This window comes from Choloepus didactylus (genome assembly GCF_015220235.1).
Source record: "Choloepus didactylus isolate mChoDid1 chromosome 25 unlocalized genomic scaffold, mChoDid1.pri SUPER_25_unloc1, whole genome shotgun sequence".
Classification (NCBI taxonomy): Eukaryota; Metazoa; Chordata; class Mammalia; order Pilosa; family Megalonychidae; genus Choloepus; species Choloepus didactylus.
The window spans coordinates 5,488,830-5,510,507 of NW_023637606.1; the positions used below are offsets into that span (position 1 = coordinate 5,488,830).

General features: G+C 58.0%; 3 protein-coding genes across 9 annotated transcripts; 1 reads left to right on the forward strand and 2 right to left on the reverse strand.

Annotated features, from left to right (window-relative positions):
- Window positions 1-78: 78 nt before the first annotated feature.
- On the forward strand, window positions 79-2,979 carry CRB3 (crumbs cell polarity complex component 3). Of its 3 annotated transcripts, none has more exons than XM_037823923.1 (5): window positions 79-312; window positions 524-690; window positions 1,425-1,487; window positions 1,990-2,133; window positions 2,497-2,979. In XM_037823923.1, the coding sequence occupies exons 2-5, from the start codon at window positions 609-611 to the stop codon at window positions 2,511-2,513; spliced, it is 306 nt and encodes a 101-aa protein (XP_037679851.1). In that variant the 5' UTR covers window positions 79-312; window positions 524-608; the 3' UTR covers window positions 2,514-2,979. The 3 variants fall into 3 exon arrangements, with proteins under 3 accessions (XP_037679851.1, XP_037679849.1, XP_037679850.1); XM_037823922.1 differs by having other exon boundaries at window positions 84-312; window positions 1,420-1,487; XM_037823921.1 differs by having other exon boundaries at window positions 1,990-2,979.
- Window positions 2,978-11,470, reverse strand: DENND1C (DENN domain containing 1C). Of its 5 annotated transcripts, XM_037823914.1 has the most exons (23): window positions 10,986-11,112; window positions 9,912-9,976; window positions 9,784-9,827; window positions 9,571-9,620; window positions 9,264-9,383; window positions 9,103-9,172; window positions 8,887-8,967; window positions 8,727-8,792; window positions 8,584-8,637; window positions 8,357-8,467; window positions 7,655-7,755; window positions 7,512-7,557; window positions 7,324-7,425; window positions 7,101-7,226; window positions 6,110-6,214; window positions 5,693-5,783; window positions 5,515-5,555; window positions 5,219-5,290; window positions 4,561-4,605; window positions 4,377-4,484; window positions 4,087-4,154; window positions 3,756-3,963; window positions 2,978-3,668 (listed from the first exon to the last, which is right to left on the reverse strand). In XM_037823914.1, exons 1-23 carry the CDS (start codon window positions 11,000-11,002, stop codon window positions 3,036-3,038), a joined length of 2,424 nt encoding a protein of 807 aa, XP_037679842.1. In that variant the 5' UTR covers window positions 11,003-11,112; the 3' UTR covers window positions 2,978-3,035. The 5 variants fall into 5 exon arrangements, with proteins under 5 accessions (XP_037679842.1, XP_037679844.1, XP_037679843.1 ...); XM_037823916.1 differs by lacking the exon at window positions 9,571-9,620 and having other exon boundaries at window positions 9,912-9,915; window positions 10,986-11,470; XM_037823915.1 differs by lacking the exon at window positions 8,727-8,792 and having other exon boundaries at window positions 10,986-11,113.
- Window positions 11,471-16,142: 4,672 nt separating this feature from the next.
- On the reverse strand, window positions 16,143-21,191 carry TUBB4A (tubulin beta 4A class IVa). The gene is made up of 4 exons (XM_037824117.1): window positions 20,993-21,191; window positions 20,334-20,442; window positions 20,115-20,225; window positions 16,143-17,842 (listed from the first exon to the last, which is right to left on the reverse strand). The coding sequence occupies exons 1-4, from the start codon at window positions 21,047-21,049 to the stop codon at window positions 16,785-16,787; spliced, it is 1,335 nt and encodes a 444-aa protein (XP_037680045.1). The 5' UTR covers window positions 21,050-21,191; the 3' UTR covers window positions 16,143-16,784.
- Between the last annotated feature and the right edge of the window lie 487 nt (window positions 21,192-21,678).

Sequence of the window (21,678 nt, forward strand, 5' to 3'; positions counted from 1 at the left end):
GTGTGACGGCCCTCTTATACCTGCGCGCTTCCGCCCCTTTCTACCTTTCCCCAGTATGCGATTGGGTTCCCGTTACAGGTGCGCCCGCGGTGCGGCTCCGCCCCTCTCTTGGCCCCGCCCCCTCAGCCAGGCTCAGGTGCACCGGCCGGAAGTGCGCTCCCCTCCCAGGTGAGTGACTAAACTTTCCGGGTCACGTGAGCGGGCGGAGCCGGCTGGAGTCGGACCCAGCGACCGACAGACGGACGGACCGAGGGTTCGGAGCGACGGACTCGGACCAGGAACCGCAGCCACGTCGAAGACGCCGGGGGCCAGGTAGGGAAGCAGAGACGCAAGGCTCGGCCGGGCGCCCCTTTTCTTTCCCCAGCCCTGGAACGCGCGGCCCCAAGTTAATCTTTAATCTCTGACCTCGGGCGGCGGGGCGGGACTCCGGGGTGCCCTGGCGCCGGTCGCCCCTCGCACAGACCCGCACCCGGAGCCAGCTCCCTCCCCCACGCCCCGGCTTCTCTCCTCTTCCCGCTCCCAGGTGCCGGGTTGCAGGGACCTCCGACCCGAGATGCGCTAGGAACTGAGCGCCCCGTCCCCGGCGCCACCCGCCCGTCGCCCGGCCCATGGCGAGCCCCAGCTTGGGGCTGCTCCTGGCGCTCGGCCTGTCCCTACTGCCCGCCTGTCGGGGCCAGGCCTGGGAGCGAAGTAGGTAGCGGCCGGGGGAGGGGGCTCTGGGTCTCCTGGGTCTCTGCTGGGGGAGGGGGCGGGGGCGCTTAAAAGCGCTGGGTACCTGGGGCTCCGGAAGGGTGGAGAATCGGGGAGCGGGCTTGGGGTGCCTTGGGCGGGAGGTCTCCAGGGGTCAGGGTTGGGGGGGATTGGAATTTTCTGGTTCCTTCCTTGGAAGGTGGGAGTCGGTTTACAAGAACTCCCGAGCAGGGCGGAATTGTAGGCTGGAATGCTTGGGCGCCCCAGAGGGATTTCGCTGCAGCCTCGGTGTTAGCCGAGGTGTCTTGGGTGGACTGGGAGTCGGGAGGAGGCTCGCCTGGGGCCGGGATCCCAGGTGACAAGGCTGGTGGGCTGCGGTGTGGCTTCAGCCTTTTAGCCCTCAGATTCCAGTTTAGGGAGCCTGGGGTGGGGGGGAGGTGTGAGTCAGACACTCCAGGGCGAAGAAAGACAGGATCCACCCAGATAGGAGAGGGTGGAGGCCGGAGAGGTGGGGGGTGGGCTTCCAGACAGGTCTTTGACAGCTGGGCTGGGGATGACACAGTGATCAGAAACCCTGGCACTTGCATTCCTTACCTACAAGAGGGAACACTCAAGGGCTGAATATTTAACTGGGCCTTGCTAGGCCAGACTACCCAAGGAAGGTGCAGCTGGACTGAGGTGGGAAGCAAAGATGGGGGTTAATTTATACTTTGCACTCCCCTCTCCCAGCACAGGTCCCCCCCTTAATTGGAAACAGCACCATCACGCCCACCAGCCCTGGCTCCAATGGGGGCCTGGTGAGTTGGGGGTATACATGGGAAGAGGGTGGGGGGGGTTGTTAGCCAGGGTTCCACCTGTAGCAGGTTTGGGGTGGGGGACAGTTGGAGAGTGCAAGTGGGAGAGATCAGAATGCGTGACATGGCTAATGGGGAGATCAAAAGCCCCACACTGGGGAAACTGGGAACTCCAGGAGAACGGGGTTGGTCAAGGATACCATCTTGGCAGGTGGATGGGGTTGAGAGCCTTCTCAGGCAAGTGGGGAGCCAGGAGCCCCAGTCCTGGCAAATGTGGCAAGGGCGGGAACGTCTGATGTGGCAGGTGTGTGTATGTATGGAGGGGGGGTGGCAGCCCAGAGATGGCAGGTGGGGGAACCTGGGAGCTCCAGACAAGACAACTAGAGACCAGGAACCCTGATTTACCCAAAAGTGGGCTGTGTAAAGGGAGGGGGTGATACTACGAGCCCCAGATGCCTTGCAGGCCTGAGATTCCGCTGGGTCACCCCCGTGTCCTCTCCTACAGTCCCAGGAGGCCATCATCGCCATCATCGTGGTCTTCTCCATCCTTGCTGCCCTGCTCCTGGCCGTGGGGGTCGCCCTGGTGGTGCGGAAGCTGCGAGAGAAGCGGCAGACGGAGGGCACCTACCGGCCCAGCAGCGAGGAGCAGGTGGGTGCCCGAGCAGCACCGCCCCCCAACCTCAAGCTGCCTCCCGAGGAGCGGCTCATCTGAACCCCGGGGGCCACCGCCGCCACCGCCATCATCACTGCTAAAAAGGACTGCCCCGAGCTCGCTCACACATAGCAGCCGCAACCAAGAGGCCGGCCTCTGACACCTCAGGAGGACTTGGGGGGCGGGGAGCCTGGGGGCACCCCCCGGATGGGCTCAGTGCAGCATGCTGCCTCTGGCTTGACTCTGCCTGGAGCTGGGGGTGCCTGGGCTGGGGACCTGCCTCCCTGCTTGCTGCACAGTCTTCTCCGCCTCTGTTCTATGACCATGCCGGCCCTACAGCCCCCTCTCCTTTCCTTTCAGTTGTCCCACGCAGCTGAGGCCCGAGCCCCCCAGGATTCGAAGGAGACGGTGCGGGGCTGTCTGCCCATCTAGGTTCCCCTCCCCCATCCTTGCCCCTTTCTTGCTGTGTGACCTTGGAGCAGGCAGCGCCCTCTCTGGGCACCTGTGAGAATAGAAGGGTTGAAGCTGCTTCAAAGGCTGAAAATTTCTGCCCCTGAGGCAAGGGAGGGTAGGGCTGCTCTTTTTTTTTTTTTTGTAAAATTGATAGTGAGAAAAATCTCATTTTTTTGAGCTGCCAGGGGCAGGAATTAGTCCTGATGCAACAGATAAAGCCAGGGCTCTAGGCTGTGAATTTCCTAGGGGCTGGGAGAGCTTCCTAGAAAGGACAGCCTTTTAGCTGCACCCAGGGGGCAGCAAGAACCAGTTCCAGGAAGGAGTGTGGCGGCTGGGGGGCAGGTTTCTGAGCAGAGACAGAGATTCAGATAAACTCACCAGGAAAAGCTGGCTTTGGGCTCTTGTGGTTTTATTGAGGTATCGGGTCTCCTCTAGACCCCTCATCCTTAACCCTCAAAACACTTCTTCAGCTCGGCTACTCTGAGCCGACTCTTGGCTTGAGACTCCTGCCAGTTGCTGGAGGGTGCAGCTGGGGATCTGGGGCACCCCAGGTCCTCGAGGGGCTGGAGATGAGAATGCTGGGCCGGCAGGACTTGGGAAGCCTGGGCTCTGGGGTTCTCGGGGGAACCAGAATCTGAGGAAGCGTCAGTGGGCTGGAACGTCCAGGCAATATCAGGTTCGGACTTTGTGGGTGTCAGAAGTTGGCTTTCTGGAGGGCTGGACTGGGTAGACCCTGTGGAGAGCTGGGAGCAGGGGCTGTCCTGGGCTCTAAGTTCTTCAGCTGCTTTTGGGAGAGGGGAGAGATGTAGAATAGGGGAGTGGTGCTGTGTGACAGGAGAAGATTTGGGGTCCCCCTGGCTGCCTGGGTCTGCAGTAGTGGCTGATGGCTGGGACGGAGAGATGATCTCTTGGTTGGTATCTGAGGGCGGATGGGAATTGGGGTTCTCTGAGATGTTCAAGGTGTCGGAGGGCTGGTTGGGCTCTTGCAGAGATGACAGGTCGGCCGGCAGGGAAAGGGGCTGAGGTTCTGGCATTTTCTCATCGTCTGGTTGCCACCGAGGTCTCCCTGGTACAGCGAGCTGCGGGGGAGAGGGCAGGTGGGTTGCTGGTCTTGAGGTGGGGGTGGGGGTGGGGATTGGCAAGCCAGGGAGGAGGGGGGCTCTCACCAGGCTGAAGCAGCCATCTGGGTCCCCGCTTTGACAACAGTCCAAGCTCTGGCTGGGCCGCAGGCTGCCTGCGTTCTTGGCGCCCATGCTCAGACTGTCCAAAATCTCGCTCAGCAAATCCAGTTCTTCCCCGGACTCCAAGAAGCTGTTGTCCAGGGCTTCCTCTGCCCAGGGGCTCCCGGACTTCTCAGGGCTCAGAGGGGGTGTCCTGGGTGAGGGTGGGCGGCCTCAGGTAACTGCCTGGGACTTCCTGCCCTGGTCCTGCTGGCTTGGAGTTTGGGGTCTGCCTCCCCATCAGTCCTGGCTTCCCATTTCCGACATTGAGCCTTACCCCTCCCTTGGGGACTTAGATGGTCCCTCTTCCAGCCGGAATCTCCTACTCGGGCGAAGGGGCCGGTTCTGCAAAGAACGGATGGGGTGGGGTGGGAGGGGAGAGAGTGGTTCCAGAAGCTGCCAGGTCAGGGAGCTGGGTCTTTGTGGAGGAGGGTGAGTGTAGGGGACACTGAATATTGGGGTGGGTGGGGAGGAGGGATGGCGACCCAGGATTTCGTGATCATTCCAGGCGTGTGTGTGTGTGTGTGTGTGTGTGTGTGTATATGGGTGAGAAAGGGGCCTTCTTACTTTTCCAAAGTGCTGAGTGATGGGCAGGCGCTGCTGCAGGCGCTCTGAGCGGCTGGTGAGGCTGGGGGCCCTCAGTGAGCCCCCCCTCTGCAGGCTAGACTCCCCATCCTAGAGAAAGGGTGGGGTTGGGTGATCTGGGAGCCCCTTCCCCCACTGCCCCCAAGCCTTTGGCCATTGGCCTTACCTTGTACATCAGAAGGCTCTGCATACCCTTCAAGCCACTCTTGGCCTATGGAGAAGCCAAGAGAGAATTCAATTCAGGGTGATTTGATCCCATGCACTTTGAGAGCTAGGCCCTTTGTCCCCTAAGACAGCCTCTCCGTCCTGCCACCTCTCCTCTGTGTCTCACACATTTGCTCACAGTTCCCTAAGCATCACCTAAGAAGTCAACACAAACTTTCATCCCTTTCTGGATGAAATAACCCCCAAAGGAAGCGGGACGTGGCAAGAACAGAACATTTTGAAAGGCATCTGTCTAAAAGTTGATAGAAGAAGACGACAGTGGACGCTTGGCCCCTGGGGAAATTTGGGCCATGGAGAAAAGAACACAAGGACAGAAGTAGGAAATTGTAGTATCTGGGCACAAAAGATGTTCACCAATGAATCCTGGTTGTGCATTTCCAAAAGAAAAGTCCCGAGGAAAATGCATATGGTAAAATGGAAAATAAGCGGGACGAATTGTTAATGGGTTACATGCTGTTACGGTGCTGATAAAAAATGTTTGCACTTGAAATGTCTGTGGTGTCAAGATGTCCTGTCCCCATGAGCGGTTGGAATATCCTGTGTCCCTCCTACTTTATCACCCCAGCGAGCCTGATCTGTCCACCCCAGCCCAGTCTCACCGATCGGTACATGTTCCTGACAGCCGGTTGGGTTTTGGCCTTCACAGAGTGCAGGAGGGCCCCGCCACCTTTCTGGGGAGACAAGACATCACTGGGGAGAGGCCTGGGGCCTCCAGGGCCAGACCCCAGACCCGGCCTCCCCATTCTAGGCTGTATGCTGCTAGACAAGCCCCCCCTCCTTTGAGTCTCAGTGTTCTCACCTGGATAAATGAGCTTATTGACGGTGTACCTCAGGACTGATGTGGGATTGAATTAATTCAACGATCAGCATTTAAATTAGTGTTTGGTATGCTTACCTTGAGGCTGTCTGCCCAGAGCTGGTAGGAGCGGAGAATGCCTGGGGGGTGAGGAGGGGGCGTGGTCATGGGGGGCGTGGTCATGGGGGCGTGGTCATGAGGGGCGTGGTCATGGCAGGCCGGCTTAGGTTGGGGGCGCTGGCGGGGTGAGGACTCCCGGGTCGGTCTCAGGGCTCACCTGAGCAGGTTCCGCTGCAGGTGATTTCCTGCTCAAAGAGATCCGAGAAGCCTTCCCCTATGTTGAGCTTCTCCAGACGGCCTTCAATGAACTGGGGGTGGGGGACAGGGTCGGAAAGCAGGGGCAGGGCTGCAACTGATACATCCGAATGCGAGGACTCAGGAGCCCGCCTGCCCTCAAGACCGAGAAGCCATCTCTGCCCACCCCCAGGGACTCAAGAGGTGAGCCTCTCCCTTCCCAGGGACTCAGGAGCTCCAGCCCTGCGCTTGGGAAGCCGGGAGCCCGCCCCAGTCCCGCCCCCGGGGACCCAGGAGTCGGCCCAGCTCCTCTCCTCCGCGCGGCCCCGCCCCCAGGTGCCCGCCTCCAGCCCCGCCCTCAGGCCCCGCCCCTCCCGCCCCGTCTCAGGGCCCTGAGCACCTGTTTGAACAGCTGCAGGTGCACCGCCCGCCGGTGGAAGGCCTGTAGGGGCGCCCCAGGCTTCTGAGCCAGGAAGGCCTCCTCACTGAAGGTTACCGGTTGGCCCTGGAAGGAGGACCCGCGTCCTGAGCTCCCTGCGGCTCTCCAGGCCCTTGGCTGCCCCTGTCATTCTCCCATATGACTATGTAGCAAACACTGTTTGAGCGCCTGCTGTGTGCCTGGCTCTGTGCAGGGCCTGGAGGGCCGCGGGGAGGACTTGGGCTTCTCCCCAGAGGTAGGTGGGAGCCATGGAGGGCTGTGGGCAGAGGAGGGACAGGCCCTGACTTGACTGCTCACAGGAGCCCTCTGGCGGCTGCGGGGAGGACAGACTGTAGGGGGCGAGGGCTGGAGGCCGGGGACCAGGACAGAGGTGACTGATCAAGGCCAGCGATGCTGGGGGCTTCCCGACCAGGTGGAGGCAGAGGAGGGGGGAGAAGTGGGCGGACTGGGGATGTACTTTAAAGATGAAGCTCAAATGATCCTGGAACCCCCAAAGTTTTTATAGAATAGTTGTGAAAGTGGGGTGGGGTGGGGGACTTAAGAGTCAGTAGATCAGGGTTCAGGATCCTGCCTTCAATTTTCACCTGCTGTGGGACTTCTCCAAGCCTCGGCCTCCTCATGTAAAATGGGACCACCTTAGAATCCATCACATAATATGGCGAGTATTAAATGAGACAATAGTAGCAGCTATATCTACTAAATACCTAAATGCAATACCTAGCATATATCGAACGCTCAGTTTGTGCGAGGCACTATTTCAAGCGCTTTGCATATGCCCATTCACTAGCGCGCATGTCCTTTTGGGGTGGGTCCCATTGGGGTCCCATTTTACAGATGAGCAAACGGAGGCCCGGAGTGAGTGAGCTCTCGGTAAACGCTGGGCATCTTCATCCCTGTGAACCAACCCTTCAGGGACGCATGAGCCCCCCCCCCCGACGTCCCCGAGGCTCACCGGGCTGCAGACAAGCGCGTCTCGGTAACCTCCAAAGAGCAGAGCCTGGACTTTGAGGAAGAGACGGGACACCCCTTCCCCGGGGACTAGCGCGACCTTTCTTAGCCGCAGCCTCAGCAGGGACACCTGGAGGAAAACAAAGCGAGAGGAGCGAGGTGGGCGCGTGTGGGGCTTCCACCTCTCAGACGCGGCAAGAGGGCGGGAGGTGGCGGGTGGCACTGACCACGTCCGGGGGCAGCGCCTGCACGTCGTTGAAGGGCGTCTCCAAGATATTGGAGTCCACGTTCATCATCACGACGTCCTCCAGAGCTTTGTCCCGCACTTTCTGCAGGGGAGAGGGAGCCGCCGCTCAGAGGGTTTCTGGGGCTGGAGAGAAGGGGGACCCCGCCGTCCCGGTCCGTCCCCGCTCACCTCCGCGAGACTGGCGTGCACTCCAATGAGGTAGGGCATGGGCGCGCTGGGGACCGAGGGGGCAGCATCACGCAGGCGCCGCCCCCGGGTCCCCAGGCCTCTCCTCCAGGCCCCGCCCCTCCCCAGGTCCACCCCTTCCTCACCAGCAATAGTCCAACAGGTGCGGGGGCAGCGTGGGAATCAGCACGTGCTCCCAGCGCATGGGGTACAAGAGGGCGCAGGACGCGAAGACGCACGATGTCAGCTGGGGGCGGTTAGGGGGCGGTGGAGTCAGGGCCTGGACCCCCAGCTTCAAGGACCTCTCTTTGGGACCGTTGCTCTCCCAGCTCCATCTTTCTCGTCCCCAGTATTCTGTCCCCCCTCCCATCTGTTACAACTGGGTAAGGGGCGAAAACGCAGACCCCTTTTGGAACCAGGTAGGAGAGTTAGATGTTTAGACCAAGAATTAGGCTTATTACAGCGCTTCAGGGAGTGGGAGGGGGAGGCACGACTCCTCCCTCACTTGCCCCACCCACAGGGAGGCGGAGTTAGGGTCCAGAAGCTCTGACCCCGCCTCCTAGGGGGTGGAGCCAGGATTCAGCTCTCCTTAGTCCCGCCCCCGTGGGCGGAGCTAGAGTTTAGCGCTCTGGTTTCACCCTCCAGGGGGTGGGGCTATTCCCATTCAATAGGGGGTGGAGCCAGGGCTACGAGCTCCGGAAAGAGGAGGCGCTACAGAGCAGGGCGGAGCCTAGACTTTGCCCTCAGGCCTCAACCCATGGGAGGCTAGGAGTCAGCCCCCGTTGTCCCTCCCCAAGGGGCGGAGCCAGGCGTAGGGCCCGCCCCCGACCCTGCGGGCCCCGCCTCACGGTGCTGAGCTTGCTGGCCGTGAGCAGGACTCTTCGCTCCGCCAGCAGCGCGGCGAACAGCCCCACGATGTTCTCGTCGGTCACCGCCACCACCAGCTCCGTGAGGTTCCTCTGAGGAACAGAGGGACGCACTGGGCGGGGACGGATGCCAGCGGGATCTGGCAGCCCCGTCCGGATTTCGGGACGTCTTTCCGCCCCCAGAGCCCCCTCCCCAGGTCCCTACTCACGTTCTCAGGGATGGACGGCAGGCGTCCGGAGTCGGGGGCCACGAAGCAGGAAAGCTGGTGGGAGGATTGGCGGGGGTCCGGTCAGTCAAGGAGCTGGCCTCACCCGAGTGCCCAGCCGCTCAGGGTCCCCAAGCCCCGCTCACCGGTCGGCTGTCCCCGGGGGCAGGGGGCTGGGGACCTTGTGTGCCCGAGGTCTTCACTCCGCCTCCCTGGGGAAGAGGCGTCGCTGTGTGGGCATCCTAGTGGGGGCGCGGCCTCCCCATCCACCTGCGGCCCAACACCCGGGGGTTTGGGGCTACTCACCAGCTCCAGCGGCCCTGAAGCTTGGGTCCCTGGCAGGGGTTGCTGCAGCAGGTTTAGAAGAAGTTCCTGGGCCTCTGATACCTGTGTGTGGGGGGATGGGAAGTCGGGGGGGAGGTTGGGGAGTATCAGGAGCCAAGGGACTTGGGTCAGGCCCGTGGGGTTCTGAGTGGGCCGGGGGCTTGGTCCAGGAGGGGTGGGGCCTCTAGCAGGTCTCACCTGGTTCTGTGCCAGAAGGTCCCCCACGTTATTCAGCAGCTTGTAGAAGACCTCGAACCAAGGCAGGCGGCTGTGGGGAGAGGAGCCAGAGGCTCCAGAAAATGTCCCCAGGCCTAGCCTTCCCAACTGCCCCCCCCATGCCAGGACCCCATGTTCCCTACCTGAGGATGCAGAGACAACTCTGGGCACCAGCCCCCAGGCGGCAGAAACCAAACCTGCGGTTGCCAGCCAGGTCTGTGAGGGCGAAGGTGAAATGCTGGACGGCAGGGCTGGGGGGCTCCCTGGAGGGGGGAAAGGCTCTTAGAGAGACCCAGGGGTCCCAGCTCCTGACCATCCTCCCCCTCCAATGTCCCTAGTGCTGTTTTGACTAGTGTAGTTACTCGGGTATCTAGGTGTCAGGGTCCCTGAGGCCCTAGGTTTTCTGGGTGTCTGGGTCCCTGGGTCTCGGGGGGCTGCATCCTTCCATACCTTTCAATATCAAAAGGGAAGCAGAATTTAGGCACCATCTGCATAGCTTCCTGGGGGTAGAGAGAGGTACAGACTCTTTGGTCACTCAAATTGGGCCCCCACCCTGAACCCCAGGCCCAAGACACGAGGCACAGAGTTTCTTTTCTGGCCCCACACCCCCCACCCCAAGATGGGCTGGCCTTGGCCTGGGGAGCGAGGGGCCAGCCTCCATACCTGGTCCCTGAAGTCTGGGGGGAACTGCCGGAGAATGGGGGGATCTGTAGGGAGGGGAGGCCTCTAAGCTTAGGGCACCCCCAGCAGCCCCCTCCATCCACCAAGCCCCAGTGGTGCCCCCAGCTTACCCTCCTGTGGGGAGGCTGGGCAGGCTGCTTGGAAGAACCAGTCAAACGCGGCAGGGGGGTCCCTGCTGCGGAATATGGGAGGGCTTGGCAGGTCTGTGTGTGGGTTGGTCAGTGGCTCTCCACGTGCAGGAGGTGTGAGATGATTGTGTGCATGTGTGGCTGTGTGCAGTTGTGTGCACATGACTCCGAGAATCACACTGCTTGTGTGAGCAGCCGTGTTGACCGTGTGCATGGCGGTCAGGGTTGCGAGTGCTTACCTGAGTGTGTGTGTATAAATGAGCGTATGACTCCTGTGAGCAAACGGCTGTGTGTGTTTGTGATTCTAGCTGGTGTCTGCCTGAAAGCACTCTCCAGTGTCTGTTGGGTGCGATGGGGTGTGTGTGATTAAGCAAGAGTGAGGGTGAACAGGGCCCGGGTCTGCGTGCACGGCTGTGTGTGGCTGGGTAGATGTGCAAGCATCTCTGTGGTCTCGAGAACAAGACGCTGCCTGTGTGTCTCTGTGCGTGTGACTTCATGGGGTCCCCAAATTTCTCATCAGCTATGCCCCTACAGTCTCTGCCTTCTGCCCTTTCTCCCCACACACACCACCCACAGGAGGCGACTTGGGCTCAAGGAGAGACAGAAAGAGGAGATTGGGGCCAAACTACAGACCTTCTGCCCCATCCCGTCCCACCCCCAATCCCTGACGTGGGGACCCCAGCACTGCATCTCACACATTTACAATCACATGTAAAATTGTGCACTCACGTGGACCCCTACAGCGCCCCCATCCCGCTGACCCCCAAAAGCCCTGCTCACCATCACTCAGATATACCAAGAGGCACACACACTCGGTGATTCTCACACTCACAGATTGACACAGAGCAGGAAATAGGGAGAGAGGAGGGGCCGAGAGGACCCAAGTGTGTCCGAGAGCAGAGTCCACGGCGGAGGCCAGCAGAGGGTCCTGGCTTGGCTGTGGTCACCTGCCCTTTGCCCCCCGTGGGTCACGGCACCTCCCAGCCCTGCCCCTGCCCCAGCCCAGGCCGGGGATGGGAATCTGGGTCCAGAGGGTGGGGGACGGGCAGCTCTTACTTGGCTTTGGATCCCATGATCTCTGCAGAGCCGGCCCGGCTGGGCCCTGTCCCCAGGGGGTCCTGGGGGCCTGTGCTTGCGCAGGGCTGGGCCCAGGGCCGGCTCAGCTTCCTGTGTGGCTGAGAGAGGAAGTTTAGCGGGTGACGTCCCGAGAGGGAGGCCCCTGCCCCCACCCATCGCGAGAGACCCAGGCATCCTGGCTCCCAGCCTGCCCCTGCATGGGTGGGGTGGACAGTCGCTGGTGCAAGCGCGGAGGCCGGGCCCCCAGTCCTGGCCTGCCTGGCTGGACCGTGTCTGGTCTCGGCCAACACACTCGGGCCCTGATTCCTCAGTCCCCACGCTGGGGCAGCCAAGGATTCGCAGTCTGCCCCAAGTGCTTCCCCTTCCTTCAGCTCTTCTGTCCCCTGGTCCGCTCGTCCTGGCCGTGTGTTGTAGGACCACCAGAGGGAGCCAGCCTGGAGAGTGGACATGCTCAGGGGCCACAGGAATGAAGACAGAAGTGCAGGGACAGACAGATGGACAATGGCCATACACACAGCCAGGGCAGGTACCGGGACTCAGATACAGCCAGAACATGGCACAGACAGACAAATGGACAACAGACACACACAGCCAGGGCAGGCAATGAGACTTAGATACAGCCAGAACATAGCACAGACAGACAGACAACAGGTACACAAAGCCAGGGCAGGCAATGAGACTTAGATACAGCCAGAACATGGCACAGACAGACAGACAGACAACAGGTACACAAAGCCAGGGCAGGCAGTGAGACTTAGATACAGCCAAAACATGGTACAGACAGACACACAGCAGACATACACACAGCCAGGGCAGGCCCTGAGACTCACAGACACAGTCAGAGTGTGGTATAGACAGACAGACAGACAGACAGACAACAGGTACATACACACAGTCAGGACGGGCACTGGGACTCAGATACAGCCAGAACATGGCACAGACAGACAAACAGACAACAGACACACACATAGCCAGAGCAGGCACTGGCACTCAGATATAGTCAGAACATGGCACAGACAGACAGACAGACACATAGCCAGAGCAGGCTCTGAGACTCACAGACAAAATCAGAGTGTGGTACAGACAGATAAACAGACAACAGGCACACACAGCAGGGCAGGCACCAAGACTCACAGACACAGTCAGAGCATAGCACAGAGAGACAGACAGGCAATGGACACACTCAGCCAGGGCAGACACGGAGACTCACAGGCAGCACAGGGAGAGATAGACACACAGACAACAAATAAACACAGCCAGAGCAGGTACTGAGACTCAGACACAGCCAGAACATGGCTTAGTCAGACAGACAGACAGACAGACACACAGAAACCACAACCTCAGACAGACACAGACAGAATAATGGAGAAATAGATCCAGACATTAGACACACACACACAGAGCACAGACATAGGACAGACAGACCCACAGTCTGACGCAGCCACACAGTCGACGAGAGTCACAGCCACACAGACTACAGCCGACTCCCCCAAAGCACAGGGGCCGGCTGAGAATGACGCAAACACACAGGCAGACAGATGTCGTCCTATCGACAGACACAGGGACGTACAGGCACACTTACAGGCACAAAGACAGACAAGACACAGGTGCTCCTGGTCACACAAGCAGACACAACTCCACAGGGAGACTCAGAGAGCCCAGATACAACGGGAACGCCCAGAGGGGTGGCACTACCTCACGTACACAGTCATACATATGGACACAATCAGAATCCCCAGTCCCAGAGCAGACTCATCCACATCCACACACAACAGGGTGGACCAGACACAAATCTCACAGGTGCTCTGACACACCTACACTTACCCCCAGGGACCCCGAGACACGCCAGGCACACCGACTTGTGCAAACACTCCTAACTGCCCAGAAGACGTTCCCAGTATCTTGCAGGAGACTGAGGAAGGGACAAACAGTTTTGCACGCATAACTCCAAAGCCCCTGACCAGAAAACGGGTAGACCAGAGGGTGACCAGAGCTCAGAGGCCCCTTGCTACCTGAGGTTGCGAGGGGCAGCTGGGGCCCAGCCAGGGCTGGGGCTGGGGGTTTGCAGAATATTCGCTTGGGGCTTCCTTTTCTCCCTCTCCCACTCTTGGGTCTGGGTATGGAAGAGGCCTCCTTGCATCTAAAAATAATTCACTCCAATTCCAAACAAATACCAAATGGAACATCCCCTGGGTGGGTGGGTAGAGAGTCCCGGCTGTTTTTTTATTTTATTTTATTTTTTGGTTTAATAATTCAATTTTATTGAGATATATTCATATTGTTTTTATTTTTTATATTTTAAATTTCACATCCCTGATGTGTGACCTCAAGCACTCGGAACCTATTCTGGATTGGCTTAATGTCTCTCAAAGACATATGTTCAGTCCTAACTCCAGGTCCTGTAAATGGGAGCTTATTTGGAAACAGGATCTTTAAAGATGGAATTAGTTAAGACAAGACCAAGTTGGGCTAGGGTACACTCTCCTCCCATATGATTGGTGTCCCTATAAGGAGAGAATTGGATGCAGATGGACAGACAGACAGAGCGGAGAACCCCACGTGATGACCAAGGCAGAAAACACCATGCATCCCCTAACTCTTTCCCTCCCTCCCTCCTAGTTTGCCTTCCTTGGTACTGGAGATGCTGGAAAGCTAAAAACTACATTTCCCAGATTCCTTTGCAGTTCTGGTTCTGGATGCAGATCAGGTTCTACAATTAGAAACACTCATGAGAGATTTGGAAGGTGGAAGTGAAGCAGAAGTCATCTCCGGTGGAGCTGTCTCCAGCTCTGTGGGTGTGCAGGTGCTGTGGCCATGTGATCCTGAACTCAATAGCTCTGGTGGCAGCCTTTGGTGTATCCACCTTCCTTGCTGCATGGAAGTTGTTCCTGCAAGCATCACCTCTTCCACTGCTACTCAAAATGTGGCTTCATGTGCAGCATCGGCATCACCTGGGAGCCTGTTGGAACTGCAAAGCTTTTGGCACCACCCCGGACTTACTGAATCAGAAACTCTGAGAGCAGGACTCAGAAATCTGTGTTTTATTATGTTTTCCTGGTGATTTTATTATTATTATTATTATTATTTACTAAAGTTTAAGAAGCACTGGCCTAGAGCCCACTCTCCCAGTCTCTCCTCCATGTTGAAAATCCCCAAATCCTCGATTAAATCTCTTTCTGCTCAATGTACCTAGAATGCTCCTTGCATTGAACTCTGACCAAGAGGCATCTGGGTTCTAGAGTTAAACTGTCAGCTCGACAGCCATGAGACTAGGAGCAGGCGATCATGTGTGCATAGTGTATTTTCCAAAGACAGCCACAGCTACATCTCCCAGCCCACATACTCTTCTAGAACCTTGCCGTTCCACCGTCAAGAGGTGGTGTCAATTCGCTCACTGAGTTTCATCTCTTAGAGGCTTAAATCCACACGAGTGTTCTTATGCCAGACAAGTCCTAAAACCCAGAGGTAACAGTCTCTTTAAGAAGGACAATCAGATACAGCCCCCTTCCCCATACTGTCGACACCCCCTTTCAATATGAACAAGTTAGGATGGTCACTGCCTAAACACCCCTGAAGATTGAGAAAGAGATTAAATGAGAGGAGGGGATAGCAACAGACAAGATAGGATTTAACAAAGGATTATGAATACTGAAGCTGTGTGTGTGTGTGTGTGTGTGTGTGTTTAGATGCTAGGGTATTAAAATAGCTAGAAGGAAATAACTGAAATGGTGAAACTGTAACCTATAACATTCTTTGAAATTTGCTCTATAGCTATTCATTGAATTGTGCTTTGAAAGTTCTCACCTTTCTGTATATACCTTATATTTCACAATAAGGAAAGAACTGAAACTATGAAACTGTAACCCATAACGGTTTTTGAAATTACCTATATAACTGCCTGTTGAATTGTACATCGAAAGTTAACACCTTTCTGTATATATGCTATATTTCACAATAATGGAAATAATGAAATTATTGGAAATGTAACACATAACATTCTTTGAAATTTGCTTTCTGTCTACTTGTTAAATTGTGCTTTGAAAGTTATCACTGTTTTATATATATATATATATTTATTTATTTTTTATATATATATATATGTTAATATTCACAATAAAAATGCATTTAAAAAAAAAAAAGAGGTGAAATCTCTGTTCCCATCCCTTTGAACCTGGACAGGCTGCCTCAACTGAGAGTATGATGGAAATGACACTATGCAGTTTGTCAAATGAGGTCCTAAAAATGCCATGCCCTTCTGCCTTGCTCTCTTGGGATATTTGCTCTTGGGGATCCCAGCCATCACTTCTTGAGAAAGTCCAAGCAGACTATGGCCAGTGAAGGGGTACAGAGACCCTCATCCTACCTGCCTTTGCTGAGCCCCCAGCTGACAGTCAGCACCAACTTGCCAGCCATGAGAGTGAGCCGTAGATTCCTCAGCCCCAGAGCCCAGTTGAAATGCTCTATCTGATGCCACAAGAAGTAGAGATGAGCTGGCCAGCAAAGCCCAAATTGTAGACTTGGGAGGAAAATAAATAATTGTTGTTGTTTTAAGCCAATAAATTTTGGGCTAGTTTGTTACACAGCAAAAGCTAGCTGGTACACTTTGTCTTGCTAATACATTGCAGGGTTTTCATGAGGGTTGCAGGAGATCATGCATGTGCAGGCACGTTGAAGCACGCTCAACACGTGTTAGCTATTTTGGTATTCCACAGGATTGCTGCTCAGCTGCTAACCCCAGACTGCCATCTCCCCAGTGGCCTTCCCTGGAGAGCCCTCCTCCTGCTTCCCATGCTTCCAAGATTGCCTCAGAGAATGGCAGAAGCTCCACCACCGGGCACCCACACTCTACCAGGCTCTGCACCCCCCGAGCTCTCCCTGGATCCTCACAAACATTCCTGATCTGGGGATGTGGAGAAAATGGGGGAAAACATTTTACAGGTGGGGAAATCGAGGCTCAGAGAGGGCGAGTGGCTTGTCCGAGATCACACAGTTAGTGGCATATCCTGGTCTGTGTGATTCCAAAGTCTCTCCGACTCCTGCCTCCCCCCCCACCATCAGTGCCCACCTCCATCCTGTAGGGAGAAGCCCTGGCTTGCTGCCCCTCCACAGGGAGATGAAAAATGAACCCAAGTGAAACAGGATGACAATTAATTTATTTATTGAGGGTGGGTCAGGGGCAAGGAGGGTGGGGAGGGCTGGGGGTGGTGGGGACAACTTTTCCCCATAGGCACCAGGCCTTTTTCTTCCCCAGCACCAGGGCTCCACCACTGTGGGTCAGCCAAGTTAAGCAGAAGCTGATCGGGGTGAAGTTGTAGAGGAAATGGGGTCCAGAGAAAAGACACGGTCAGAGGAAAGGTGAGGTTCCTGGGGTCAGAGGTGAAACAAGGTCAGAGGTGAACTGAAGCTCACAGGGAGGGATCCAAAGTAAACCAGGGCTTGCAGGTCTAGAGGGGAAATGGGGGTTCTTGGGGGAGGGTCAAAGGTGACAGAGAGGTCAGGGGCAAAGCGGGACTTACGGAGCTCAAAGGTAAAGTGGGGTTATAGAGTCAGAAGTGAAGCAGGGGTCATGGAGGTGTCATGGGAGTTGGAGTTAAGGGGGTTCAAGGGTCAAAGGTGGGCCAGGGTCAGAGGTGAAGTGAGGCTCGTGGGGGTCAGAGGTGATGCTGGGTTTCTGGAGTCAGAGGTGAGCAGGGTCGAAGGGGAAGTGGGGTTCTGGGGTCAGAGGTGCGACTGGGCTCTAGGGGGGAGGTCAAAGGTCAGAAGGGGGACAAGCCAGCTCTAGGCCACCTCCTCCTCGGCCTCCTCCTCGAACTCGCCCTCCTCGGCCGTGGCGTCCTGGTACTGCTGGTACTCGGACACGAGGTCGTTCATGTTGCTCTCGGCCTCGGTGAACTCCATCTCGTCCATGCCCTCGCCCGTGTACCAGTGCAGGAAGGCCTTGCGCCGGAACATGGCCGTGAACTGCTCCGAGATGCGCTTGAACAGCTCCTGGATGGCTGTGCTGTTGCCGATGAAGGTGGACGACATCTTGAGGCCACGGGGCGGGATGTCGCACACGGCCGTCTTCACGTTGTTGGGGATCCACTCCACGAAGTAGCTGCTGTTCTTGCTCTGCACGCTCAGCATCTGCTCGTCCACCTCCTTCATGGACATGCGGCCCCGGAAGACGGCGGCCACCGTCAGGTAGCGGCCGTGGCGTGGGTCGCAGGCAGCCATCATGTTCTTGGCGTCGAACATCTGCTGGGTGAGCTCGGGCACGGTCAGGGCCCGGTACTGCTGGCTGCCCCGGCTGGTCAGAGGGGCGAAGCCGGGCATGAAGAAGTGCAGACGCGGGAAGGGCACCATGTTGACGGCCAGCTTGCGCAGGTCGGCGTTGAGCTGGCCGGGGAAACGCAGGCAGGTGGTGACGCCACTCATGGTGGCCGACACCAGGTGGTTGAGGTCCCCGTAGGTGGGGGTGGTGAGCTTGAGGGTGCGGAAGCAGATGTCGTAGAGGGCCTCGTTGTCGATGCAGTAGGTCTCGTCCGTGTTCTCCACCAGCTGGTGGACGGACAGCGTGGCGTTGTAGGGCTCCACCACCGTGTCCGACACCTTGGGCGAGGGCACCACGCTGAAGGTGTTCATGATGCGGTCGGGGAACTCCTCGCGGATCTTGCTGATGAGCAGCGTGCCCATCCCCGAGCCCGTGCCGCCCCCCAGCGAGTGGGTCAGCTGGAAGCCCTGCAGGCAGTCGCAGCTCTCCGCCTCCTTGCGCACCACGTCCAGGACGGCGTCCACCAGCTCCGCGCCTTCAGTGTAGTGACCCTTGGCCCAGTTGTTGCCGGCTCCGGACTGGCCTGAAGAGGGGAAGTGGGGAGAGGAGCAGGCAGTTATGGGGAGCCCCCTCCCGCAACCCCACCCCTGGCCACCTGGAGGGCCCCCTGTAGTTGTATCTTCATCATCATCATCATAATGAGGAAGAGGAGGATGCTCTCATCCTTGCTGACCTTCACCCAGCAGCCAGAAGGATCCTGGCAAAACCAAAACCAAATCATGATCTTCCTTGTCTAAAAATCATCCCACCCTGGAGTAAAAGCCCAAGTCCTCTCTGTGACCCACCAGGCCCTGCATGCCCTGCCCCGCCCCTTCCCTACCCTGCCCTCTTCCCGCTCTCCCCCTTGCTCCCTCTGCTCCAGCCCCATGGGCCTCCTCGCTGCTCCTCCACCTCCAACTCACCAGGCCCAGTCCTGCCTCAGGGCCTTTGCACACGCTGTTCCCGCTGCCCGGAACTCTCTTCTCTCAGGTACTCACCTGGCTGGCTCTGTGACTTGCTTCAGGTCTCTGCTCAGTGCCGCCACTTCAGAATATCTTTGACACCCCCCCCCAATCTATAATGGCCTCCTTGACACTCTCCAACTTAGCTATAATGATCCTTCTCATTACCCACCCCCATACATGTATATATATATATAATGGACCCTCCTCCCCATGCCTCACCATCATGCATAATGGAAACCCACATCACTCTCTCCCATTTATAATGGAGCCCCCCCAGTCCCCCTCAACATCTTGAGGGACTCTCCTCACTCTTTCCCGCCTCCTACCTTGTTTTGTTTTTCTGCACAGCACCCCTCACTACACAGCCTTCTATATCTTATATCTTGTTGTTTTTCTGCTCTGTCTCTCTCTCTCTCCCCTCTAGAATGTAACCTCTAGGAGATAAGGACATTGTCTTGGGAGCTGAGAACTTTTTGAACTCAACTGACTCCTCTGAGTACCGAAAATATGCCAAATATGGGAGAAGTCCTCTTCTCACTTCCATTTGACAGGTGAGAACAGGGAAGCACAGCAAGGTGAGGTCACGTGCAGAGAGTCACATGGGGATCACGTGGTGCAGCCAGGATTAGAACCAGGAAGCCTGGCTCCTTAGTCCACAGGGTCCCCGCACCTCCTGGTCTCTCAGGGGCCACACTATCCCCAGGCCCAATGGGTACAGCCCATGGTCACCCTAGAATCCCTTGTGTCCTTTGGCCAACCGCATTTGGTCTTCCCACAGCCATTTCCTGAGGACCCGGTATGCACCACACCCACACAGGTGCATCCTATTGCTGCATCTTTGGGCAGACCAGAGAGGGTCAGTTACTCGCCTGAGGTCACACAGCTTCTCTGTGCTGGAGCCAGGATTTGAACACAGGCCTGCAGCCAGAAGCCAGACTCTTAAATGCTTTGAGGAGGAGGGGTTCTGGGGGAGCATGGAGCCATGGGTCTGAAGTCAAGGTGGGGTGTGCACCCAGCCTGACCTGGGGGACACCTGGAGAAGTTTCTGGGATGGATGGTGACAGAGCATGCACTCTTCTTTGAGGATGAGTGTCTCGGATGTGCCTATTTTGTACACACATGCTCTTCCCTCTGTCTTGTATACCCTTCGCCCCTTCAAAACCCCTTGGTCTTCTCAAGTCCTGCTCATCCTTTGGGCTGCAGCTACTAATAACAGTAATGATACAACAGCAGCTCATGCTTATTTAATCTCTTCCTTTGTGCCAGGCACTGTTCTACATTCTTTACATGTATTAACTACTTTAATCTTCGTAATCCTGAAAAGTAGGTGTTTTATAATCCCTATTCTGAAGAGGACACTGAGGTACAGAGAGGTTTTGGAGGCCGTCCAAAGTCACCGTGCTGACTCAATCGGTGGCTGATTTGTAACCTATTTATCTTCTCTAGTGTCCGTTTGCCTCCACCAGGGGGTCAGGTCCCAAGGACAGAGAACTTTGTTTTGTTGCCTGCTTTCCCCCATTTTTGGAACAGGTCCTGGCATGCAGTAGATGCTCCATAAATATTTGTTGAATGCCTGAAGTGGCAGAGCCAAGGCCATACTGGTAAGTTAAAATGTCACCTCCTCCAGGAAGCCTTCCGGAACCTCTCTGGCTGTATCGGAGGCCTGCCTTGGGTTCCTACAGATGCCTGTACACCCATCTCCCATCTCCCCGCTGGCTGCCCTGTCCACCCTCTCCCCAAGGGGCTTTGAGGCCGGTGGTCGCTGTTGATAGGTGCTAGGTGTAGAATTCCCGTCAAGCCTTCAGAAGTGAAAGGAAAAACGGGGCTTCCCAGTAGCGGTCCGGGACTCACCGAACACAAAATTGTCAGGCCGGAAGATCTGACCAAAGGGGCCGGAGCGCACGGAGTCCATGGTGCCGGGTTCCAGGTCCACCAGCACGGCTCGGGGGACATAATTTCCTCCTGCGTGGAAGCAGATGGAGGGCCGCTTGGGTGGGTGCCGGGAGCCAGAGCCCCCTCCCTCCTGCTCCTGCCCCATCCCACAGGTAACCCCGCGCCCCCATACCCTACCTGTGGCCTCATTGTAGTACACGTTGATCCTCTCCAGCTGCAGGTCGCTGTCTCCGTGGTACGTGCCCGTGGGGTCGATGCCGTGCTCATCGCTGATCACTTCCCAGAACTAGAGGGATGGTGGAGGGTGAGGGCTGCGGGGGAGGGGAGCGGGCAGCCGGGCCTGCCCCTGCCTCCACCTTCTGGGCTCAGGATCCCCCCAAACCTCTCTCCCTAGCCCGCCACCTGTCAGGTGCACGGGGGTTGCAAAGGCCTGGCGGTGAGGGAAGGATGAGGCAGCAAGAAAGAAGAGGCGGGGGTGGGGTGAGGCCGCATCGCTGCCCCCTCCCAGGCGGCGGGTGTTGGCGCCCGGGCTGCAGCCCGGGGGACGGGCGGGTCTCTTTGTGCGCGCGCCGAGGCGGGGGGGGGGGGGGGCAGTCAGCCAGCTGTGAAGCCAGCTGTGGCAGGCGGGCGCGAAGGCGGGGCCCCACCCCCAGCGGCCTCTTTGTTCCCAGCCTAGCCCTGCCCCCTGCCCGCCCCGGGTGCCTGGGGCGCTGGCCTCCTGGGCACCCCGCATCCCCCTGGATGCTGAGGATGGGGATGCCCGGGGCCCCCAGGGGAGAGCTCCAGGATCCCCACCCCGCGCCTCTCGGCCGCCTCCTCGCCTGTCGCCCGCGCACCTTGGCCCCGATCTGGTTGCCGCACTGGCCCGCCTGCAGGTGCACGATCTCCCGCATGGTGGTGGAGGCGCGGGTGGCGGCGGCGCTGATGCTGGGAGCTGCGGCTGCAGTGGGGCGGGCGGGCGGTGGCGGCAGCGGCGGAGGTCGGTCCCTGCGCTCCCGGGGGCTCCTCTATAAGAGCGGGCGGGGTCCGCGTCACGGCCGGTCACTGTCCGCTCCGCCCCTCAGCCCCGCCCCGGGACGCCGGGTGCGGAGGGTGGAGGGGCGGCTCCTTCCCCGGCGGCCTCCGGGGCCTCGGGCTCCATCCGTTGTCCCCCCCGCCCCACCGCAGCCCCTACCAGGCCTGGCAACCCACGTTCCCTCCCCACCCCCCCCCCCATCCCCGCCCTGCCTCAGTTTCTCCGTCCGCAGTCTCCCTATCCCCCCTCCCCCACTTCTCTAGGTCATCCGCCCGCGCATCCTTGCGTAATCCGGGAGGGCTCCTGGAGGGTGGGGGTGGGGAGTAGCCGTCTCTTTTTTTTTTTCGGGGGGTGCGGGGAACTTTCTGGAAGACTTAATGCTGCCTAGTGAGTAAACCAGGATTTTGCGTCTCTGATTGGGGGGTACTTGTGGAAGCTGATGGAGATTCGGGGGGCCCTGAGCTCCCCCTGGACACCTTTGTTGGGCTCTGGGCTCCATTACAGGTA

What these genes read in the sequence shown, in the direction of transcription:
- CRB3 (XM_037823921.1), top strand. Translation starts at nt 609, where the DNA reads ATGGCGAGCCCCAGCTTGGGGCTGCTCCTGGCGCTCGGCCTGTCCCTA. An exon ending in GGGCCAGGCCTGGGAGCGAA is followed by an intron (nt 691 to 1,424) that starts GTAGGTAGCGGC and finishes CTCCCAGCACAG; the next exon opens with GTCCCCCCCTTAATTGGAAA. An exon ending in CTGGCTCCAATGGGGGCCTG is followed by an intron (nt 1,488 to 1,989) that starts GTGAGTTGGGGG and finishes CCTCTCCTACAG; the next exon opens with TCCCAGGAGGCCATCATCGC.
- DENND1C (XM_037823916.1), bottom strand. Translation starts at nt 11,455, where the DNA reads ATGTCCACTCTCCAGGCTGGCTCCCTCTGGTGGTCCTACAACACACGG. An exon ending in CGGCCAGCAAGCTCAGCACC is followed by an intron (nt 7,756 to 8,356) that starts GTGAGGCGGGGC and finishes AACCGCCCCCAG; the next exon opens with CTGACATCGTGCGTCTTCGC. An exon ending in AGGCGCTGCCCCCGGACGTG is followed by an intron (nt 7,227 to 7,323) that starts GTCAGTGCCACC and finishes GTTTTCCTCCAG; the next exon opens with GTGTCCCTGCTGAGGCTGCG.
- TUBB4A (XM_037824117.1), bottom strand. Translation starts at nt 21,049, where the DNA reads ATGCGGGAGATCGTGCACCTGCAGGCGGGCCAGTGCGGCAACCAGATC. An exon ending in GCAACCAGATCGGGGCCAAG is followed by an intron (nt 20,443 to 20,992) that starts GTGCGCGGGCGA and finishes CCATCCCTCTAG; the next exon opens with TTCTGGGAAGTGATCAGCGA. An exon ending in GCCTGACAATTTTGTGTTCG is followed by an intron (nt 17,843 to 20,114) that starts GTGAGTCCCGGA and finishes TCCCCTCTTCAG; the next exon opens with GCCAGTCCGGAGCCGGCAAC.